This window comes from Triticum urartu, chromosome 4A, assembly GCF_056163025.1.
Source record: "Triticum urartu cultivar PI428250 chromosome 4A, HENAU_Tu73, whole genome shotgun sequence".
NCBI classification, from domain to species: domain Eukaryota; kingdom Viridiplantae; phylum Streptophyta; class Magnoliopsida; order Poales; family Poaceae; genus Triticum; species Triticum urartu.
In genome coordinates this window covers 552,462,970-552,471,143 of record NC_141876.1, presented here as the reverse complement: position 1 = coordinate 552,471,143, position 8,174 = coordinate 552,462,970, and the positions used below count along the sequence as shown (strand labels likewise).

The 8,174-nt window shown below is 49.7% G+C and overlaps 2 protein-coding genes across 2 annotated transcripts; one reads left to right on the top strand and one right to left on the bottom strand.

Moving 5' to 3' along the window:
- Positions 1-331: 331 nt before the first annotated feature.
- LOC147976569 (uncharacterized) lies at positions 332-1,088 on the top strand. The gene has a single exon (XM_087518869.1). It carries the CDS (start codon positions 561-563, stop codon positions 846-848), a length of 288 nt encoding a protein of 95 aa, XP_087374995.1. The 5' UTR covers positions 332-560; the 3' UTR covers positions 849-1,088.
- Positions 1,089-2,667: 1,579 nt separating this feature from the next.
- LOC147976568 (flocculation FLO11-like protein) lies at positions 2,668-5,281 on the bottom strand. The gene is made up of 4 exons (XM_087518868.1): positions 5,069-5,281; positions 4,831-4,970; positions 3,105-4,603; positions 2,668-3,013 (listed from the first exon to the last, which is right to left on the bottom strand). The coding sequence occupies exon 3, from the start codon at positions 4,566-4,568 to the stop codon at positions 3,990-3,992; it is 579 nt and encodes a 192-aa protein (XP_087374994.1). The 5' UTR covers positions 4,569-4,603; positions 4,831-4,970; positions 5,069-5,281; the 3' UTR covers positions 2,668-3,013; positions 3,105-3,989.
- Between the last annotated feature and the right edge of the window lie 2,893 nt (positions 5,282-8,174).

Here is an 8,174-nt window from a genome sequence, read left to right as displayed (position 1 = left end):
TCAAGCTTTATGGGGGCACGCCGGGAACAAGAATCGCAGGGATCGATCCTGTCTGCCTACTCATTTTTGCGGTCAAGAGGTCATTGCACAACTTTTTTTACCAAAAGAAAAGGCATTCAGGGTAAAAATTTATCATAGGAAGTAAAGTGAGCAATCAGAAACTGAACCAAGGTGTTTGTTGGCGAGGAGATGAAAAATGTCAGTGTAGTGTTCATTAGGAGCAATGCATCTCAGTGATCTCACAGAGAGCGCATTATGCTGCATGCTGCAGCACACTGTGAGGCTGCAGGATTTTTTCCATAAGTGAGCTGATTAGCAGTGCTGCTCAGATGCCAAATCAGGACAAATTAGGCCAATGGCACAGTGGCACAGAAAGCTAGACCTCTCTAATTAAGCGGCTCTCTGGCAGCAAGTCTCCCTCCATAAATGCACACGGAGCGCGCGTGCGTTCTCACAGTCGCAGTTGCTCCCTGTCTTGCTCCCGCACCACCATTGCAGGCTGAGCTTGAGCTCGGTCGATCGAAGGACCCTTCACTTGCAGTGGAGCTCGCGGTTGAGCGATGGAGCCGGTGGAGTCGGCCAAGTGCGAGTGCTGCGAGCTGCGGGAGGACTGCACGCGGGGGTACATCGTGGGCGTGAAGGCCGACTTCGGCGGGCGGTGGCTGTGCGGGCTCTGCTCCGAGGCGGTGAGGGAGGAGGGCAGGAAGCGCGGGATGGAGGCGGCGCTGCAGGACCACATGGCCTTCTGCGCCGGCTGGTGCCGCGGCAAGGGCCCCGCGCTCCGGGTCGCCGACGGCATGCGCCAGATGCTGCTCCGCCGCCGCCGCCCCATCTCCATCTCCAAGTGAGGCCAAGCCAAGCGACCCGTCCATCATTCACGGCGCCGGCGACGAACGGATCGCGCCGGCGGTGACAACAAGGAGCACCGGCCGTTGCATCCGGCGAGTGTTGTACGAGCCCCGGTCGAACAAGATCGACGTAATAAGCCAAGGGTTCATATGTATTTGTGCTAGTAGTAATACGGAGTATGTATGTATGTATGTATGTATGTATGTATGTATGTATGTATGTATGTATGTATGTACGTACGTATGTATGTATGTATGCATGCATGATGTGGTAGTAATAATCTTAGCTAGGCTAGCTAGGTTGAAGCTGCATTGCACCATTGGCAGGTAGCTGATGCTGGTGCGCCCCGGCCGGCTGTACAAAAGGGAGGGACCCAATAACATGAGAGGATGTGACGATGCCTGCCGTCGATTACGTGGTGTCGACTCGCCATTATTTGCATGTCATTGTCCATCATCAGGTACCTCTCCATCTTCCATCATTAGGTATCCGTCGTCGACTAGTGGATTTGCCATTGCGTACGTCTCACGCTACGCTAATGACCCAGTTGTGTCTGATCAACAATACCATGAGGACTCGTAATTGAAAAACAAGGCATTATGATTTGGCTAAACAAATATCTCAAGCATTTGCTTCGCGAGGAAGATGAAGTTTGTTTGGCTAAAAAAAGATGGAGGATTGGGAGTGTTGGATGTCGGGACTCGCACCAAGGCATTGTTGTTGAAAAACACACTTGCACAAGTTCTTCAATCATTATGTTTACCATGGGTTAATCTTGTGTGGGACACTTATGATGAGCCTAGACCACCTCATGGCAGGATGGTTGGGTCTTTCTGGTGGAAGAGCGTCCTCAAATTACTCCCCAATTCAAGGCTGTTGCTCGTTGTAAGATTGGGCAAGATCTTGCATCGAGCTATTCCCTGACCTGTAGTCGTTTGCAGTCAGTGATACAACTTCCATCAAACAGGTTGTTCTCTCTGCAAATCTGGAGGTTCACCAGGTTCTACCACGGTTCGGCCCAATCATCATAGTCAAAGAATTCTTTCATAGACCACTTTCATTGCAAGCATTCAATCAGTTTGAGCAGCTGCAAAGTTTGATCCAGCAAATTCAGATAACTAAGACAAGGATAGATGGACCTGCTCCTGGAATTCCCCAACCCACCCTCTCTTCAGGAAGAGGAGTCTTCCTCATATCTTTGTGCCCGTTGCAACTCTCAATGCCTTTTCTGGGACTCATATCCTTTTGCTAGGTGTTGGGATTCAATCATGAATAACAGGAGGAGGAGCACCTCAAACATCAATCCAAGCAGTCTCTGCTGGAAAGCTCTTCCCAAACAGGATCTCAAGATCATGAGCTACAGGAACAAGGACAGCAAGTTTCAAGTACTTCAAGGCTGGATTGATAGTGATATTACATTTATCATGTTTCCTAAACAAGAAATATGTTGACACACACACAAGTCTCTGTTTTTCTTCAAAAAGATAATAATTAACAATGCCATCTCTAAGCACCTGATAATACAGATATGCTTCGCTATCCAAACCAGCTGACTAATAGAATGTTAATGCCTTATAAGTCTCAGTCAGAGAGTCCCTGTTATTCATCACCACAAAGAAACATTTCAAAGATCTGAATTCAGTCCTGTGCAACATGAGTTGCCACAGCTCCATTTACTCATTTGCTACCATAAGCATATTACCTCCAGTTGACCGGCAAGAACCATAGTCGCACAAGCATCACACCAGGCGAGTACATTAATAACAGGTCAAATCACACACAGAACTTAACTCAGGTCAAAGCTGAGACACAACAAAGTTAACAACCAACTAGATTATAAAACATACTGATCTTCATGAATGGTCCACAACACGACATTGGCCAGAGAATTTAACACCAACTTAAAAGGTCTTGCATTTATGCGCTCAAACAAGCGAAGCTAACAAAGAAAGCAGCAACATCTGCTTAGAAGGTGGAACACCACTAGGTCCAAGGTTTAAACAGTACCAGAAACAGCTAGCCAAGCAGGCATTACATGAAAGGAAACAGTCTAGCATAAGCTGTGCTGCTCTTTAACTAAAAAGGAAACAAGCAACTAGATTTATTGCAAACTCGGCTGAGCACCCCAGGTATGTGCGCCATGAAGTGCACTGGATAAGCCAACCTGCAGCACCACAGCACAGGAATCACTTTAGTATTAGCCACAGAAGTCAACAGATGTAATAAGATTAAACAAGCAGCACACGTATAATTACCGTATTATGGTTTGTCCGCTCGCAGGTCTCTGAAATGGAATCTCGCATCCTTTATCAAACATGCCAACGGAACTCGAATCCTCCACATGTTCCATGAACATGAACAAGGAACAGGAACTACACAGGGTGCCACTGGATGGAACTTTAGATTATATGCATGGAACCAAGATTGGATGGCAGGGGAGGGGATCTGACATGCTACATATGCAACAAACTAAGGTGGGAGGGGAGGTGTGGAGATAAAAGTTAGTTGACAGATGAGGGAGAAAGGGCATCGAAGGGGGGCTTCTTGAACCTCCACTGGCCTCTTCATTCCAAAAAATACAGAAGAGCCAGTGAGGAGAGATCCTTGTGTTCTTTGCAGAGCACCAGGGAAGTCGGTGTGATTAGAGGAGTGTCAAGATGGCGAGGAAGAATGTATGTATCAGAAGAATATAATATGCAGATATCCTACAGAATATAAGATGGGAACAGATGCTGGAGTGTAAACTCTAGCTATCTAACAGTAGAACAGAACTTATTACCCTACCCCTGCCTGATGCAGTTTCCTACTAGCTAGGATCATGCAGACTACCAACCACTAATGGATCACTGACCATGGATGGAAATGAAGATCTAACACCTAAAGAAAGTTGGAACCCTATAGGTGACCACAAGCTACAAGGTGACTCTGAAACTGCTGTGCTCTCATCCACCCCAACAGTCTCCACCACCACCACATCCTTCACGGCAGCTTCCCGCGAGTCATGATGTGCTTGCTAACACACCTAACAGTACTCCTGTTGATGCAGAATCTAGGTGGAAGGCTGCTATACTAAGTTACTTTATACAAAGTACCCAAGGTTAGTTGCTGATGACCTATGTACACGGTGATGCCCCCATCATTCAGTCCTCGGTGATTTCCAAATTAAGGATCCTCCTCAGATTCTCCGTGGCAATGGCAGTATCATTGTCACCAAAGAAGCCAAATCCTGAGCCAGCAGTGGGTGTCGAAGGTGCAGACTTGGCATGCACAAGCACCTCCACATGCTCTGGCCTATCAGCAGGTGGCAACTCAAGTGATACACTGCGCTTCTGGTGGAGCGAGAACTTGGGAATCGGCAGCGAGCTGGGCGGCGGCGAGTTGGAGTATGCCGGGCCAGCCCAAAGCTCAGGACGGGAAGGAGGAGATCCTGATGGAGTTATAGGGATCGCCCGGCTGCGCTTTTTGCCATTGTGCAGCTGCTGCTTGGGCGTCTTAGGCTCCGGGGAGTAGGTCCGAGCCCGGGGTGCAGGCTGGGGAGGTGGTGGGGGCGGGGACGGCAGGATGCCTATGCTGATACTGGAGTGGAAGGCACGGCAGTTGAAGGCGTGGTAGCCACGCATGGGCTGAGGCGACGAGGTGTGCAGGGATGGCTTCCTCCGGCGACCTGAGTGGTGGTGGTGGTGGTGGCTGCGCTGCTGCGAGATGACCAGAGTCTCCATGGCGCCCGGTCGTAAGTGGCAGATCGAACCAAGCCCTGGTGCCAGGCAAATGAAACGCGCATCAGTACATCTGAACATGGCATTTTGATCAGAACACTATTGATCACAACACTAGCGGCACTGAAATCTTAACAAAAACATCGACTTTGATGGAAACAATCATACGCAAAACTAAGCCTTCACTGAGCAAAATCGCAAGCCACAATATACAGACGAGATACCATCAGAATCGTGGATCTAAAGAGGACAGATGGATCGATACCTTCCGGATCTACACCCGATGAACAGATCGAAACCCACAGGAGCGCGAAGGGGTTCGCCCCTCCCTCTCAGATCGACTCCGCGCTTGTCTCCGCGTCCCTAACCGCTTCCGCGACGCGAGCGCACGCACGCACGCTCCTCCTGCATCCACGAACCCCACCGCCATCGATCAAACAAAACCGCACGGCAAAAACCGTCGCGAACAACTCACGAGCACGGGGCGGCATTCCGCGACTCACCGATCAGACGAGCCACCGGCCGGCGGCGAGGGAAGCGTATGCGGGGAATCGGCGGATGGAACCTCGCGAGGCGGCCGGGCGGACGGATCTGGCAGCCGCTGCGGCTGCTGGTGGAGGCGAGGCGAGATCTGTGCGCCTCGCGAGAGGGGAGGGAGGGGGGCGATTAGGTGGGTGGGTGGGAGCGGAGGGGGTGGGGTGGGGTGGGGGGGTGGAGTGGGGTGTGGAAGGGATGCCAGCAACTGCTCTATGATGAGCTACGACGCCACGCCGGACTTGAAAGTCGGAACGGACGGCGCAAAGCCGGATTTGATAGCGGACGCCTCGGTTCCGAGGACGGGGAGCCCGTGCGCTGGTCCGCCCCCGTGAATTGAAAGCCCTTCGACGTGTACTGGGGGCTTGGGGGGCCTCCCGGCCGTTGGATCCTGGGTCTGTGTGGATGGACGGCGATGCGGGCGACGCGTGGTGAGGGGTCGTGGCCGGCGTGACAAAAGAATTTGTTACTCCCTCCATTCCACAGTGTACTGCTTCCTCTATTCACGTGCTTAAACTTTGACCGTAAATTTAACTATCAAGACCGATTGCGGCGGGAGAAAAATTATATCAGTGAATTCGTATTCGAAAGAAGTTTTTAATTATATAATTTTTTCTCTCGCCGCAGTTGGTCTTATTGGTTAAATTTTTTATCAAAGTTGGACCTCGGGAAACGCAAATGCACTATATTTTGGAATGGAGGGAGTAACATATACTGTATTTTGGATTATATAAAGATTGGGGTTTGCGCATATAAGAAAACTTGAACACGAGGTGAATCAACAACGGATGGGAGTATTATTATATTATATAAAAGTTCATCGAAAGTACAAAAGCATTTCAAACATATTTAAAAACTACAATAATATTTTGAGACCGCAGAACAACCACTACAGTCGTCAAAACGAACCGCCGACGCGCTGATGTCGCCGCTCCTCTACCAGAGCCAGCTTGACCTTGTCGATGACAGCCAGAAAGTCTTCACGCACGTGCCCCTAAGGACCAGCGCCCTGGAGTAGCAGTCGCCGTCTTTGAACGCTTGCATAGATCTGCACCTGGCATCAAATCTCGTCACATGACGAGGAATCCTAGCCTCGCTGCTACAAGAACACGGCAGGAATCTCCGCCGGATTTCCGTCGACTACGTTCAGACGGATGAGCTCGAGTAGGATCGAAGCCCGAATGACAAACTCGGAGAACAAGCACCGTCGTCCGCCCAAGCACCGCACATGTGGGGACTAAGAAACTCTAACCTAAATTACTAACCAAAGTGAAGGCATCATCCCCCCCCCCCCCCCCCCCGCCGCCACCTACCGCCAGAGCGGCAGACATAGGTCAGGCGAATCCACGGGCTTGTCAGTGAAGTTTGGAGGGGAGAGTTTGCCCCTAGCCGCCTGGTGTTAGCGGAGGAAAACGAGAGGCATTCCATGCCTAACTACTGTATGCTACATTCATCTTAAAAACTTTTTAGGAAGGGGTTCACGACCTAGCAACGACTACAACCATTGAAGTGAGTCGAAGACACGTCACCGTATCACATCTTCCTTGTTGAGGTTGGCTAAACCTTGTTGTAGTTGACAATAGAGAATTCATTAGGCCAATTATTAAATCAGGGTTTGGGAAACTGCACGACGCCCTTAAGGTGTACAATACAGACTACAAGACATATCAGAAGCTACGTATAAATGCAGTCTAACATCCTCCCTCAATATTAACTGTGTCCCGAGGTACAAAGCAAGTTAAGATTGCGCCTACAACCTACAAACTGGGGCTGTGATAGAGGCTTCCTGAAGACGCCGGCAAGTTGATCTTTAGAGGAAATGAACTTGATGTGAAGTAGCTTTTGTGCAACGTGTTCTCTCACAAAGTGATAGTCAACTTCGATGTGCTTCGTTCAAGCATGAAATACTGGATTAGATGACAGTTATGTAGCGCCGATGTTGTCACACGAAAGGACCGACGGCTGAGTTTGAGAGACTCCCAACCCTCTCAATAAGGATTGTACCCATATGATCTGAGTTGTAGCATTAGCAACCGCCTTATACTCGGCTTCAGTGCTACTCCTGAGACACTGTAGCTTGTTTTCGAGCATTCCAGGCGATCAAATTAGGATCGAGGAAGACTGCATATCCCCCCGTGGATCGCCTGTCATCAGGACTCCCAGCCCAATCTGCGTCAGAGAGCACCGAGAGCTCAGCAGACAGTGCAGGCTGAGGAAGCAAACCGTATGAGACAGTAAGACAGGTGTAGCGTAGAATGCACTTCACCACTGTCCAATGAGAAGTCCAAGGCATGAAGGTAATGACACACAGGATTGATTGCATATGAGATGTCAGGCCGAGTGATAGTCAAGTACTGCAGACCACCAACAATACTGCAGTACTCAGTGGCATCATCAGAAGTGAGAGGATCCCCATCAAACGCAGACAAGTGATCAGTGGCAGAAATAGGAGTCATAACATGTTTGCACTTAAGCATACCTGCTCGTCGCAACAAGTCCAGAGAGTACTTGTGTTGTGTGAGAGTCAACCCAGCAAAAGAGCGAGAGACTTCCAATCCAAGGAAGTAATGTAAAGCGCCCAAGTCCTTCACGGCAAAGTCATCACTCAAGGAAGACAACAGATGGTCAGCAACAACATCGGAGGAGCTAATGAGAATAATGTCATCAACGTAGACCAGTAGGTACATCATCACCTCAGGCCGATGCAGGAGGAAGAGAGAAGTATCAGCCGTGGATGGAACAAAGCCAAGGGCCCGAAGAACGAAGGTAAGTCTGGCATGACATGCACGAGGAGCCTGCTTCAGCCCATAGAGTGTCTTGACCAGGCGGCACAGATGATGAGGATGATCAGGATCAAAAAAATTCGGGGGCTGACACATGTAAACCTCCTCACCCAGGACACCATGTAGAAAGGCATTCTAAACATCCAGTTGGCGAAGAAACCAGCCTCGAGTAACAGCCAGAGACGACAGTGATAATCCACAAGTATAGGGGATCAAATGTGGCCTTTCTTGATAAGTAAGAGTGTCGAACCCAACGAGGAGCTAAAGGTAGGATTTATATTCTCTCAAGCTC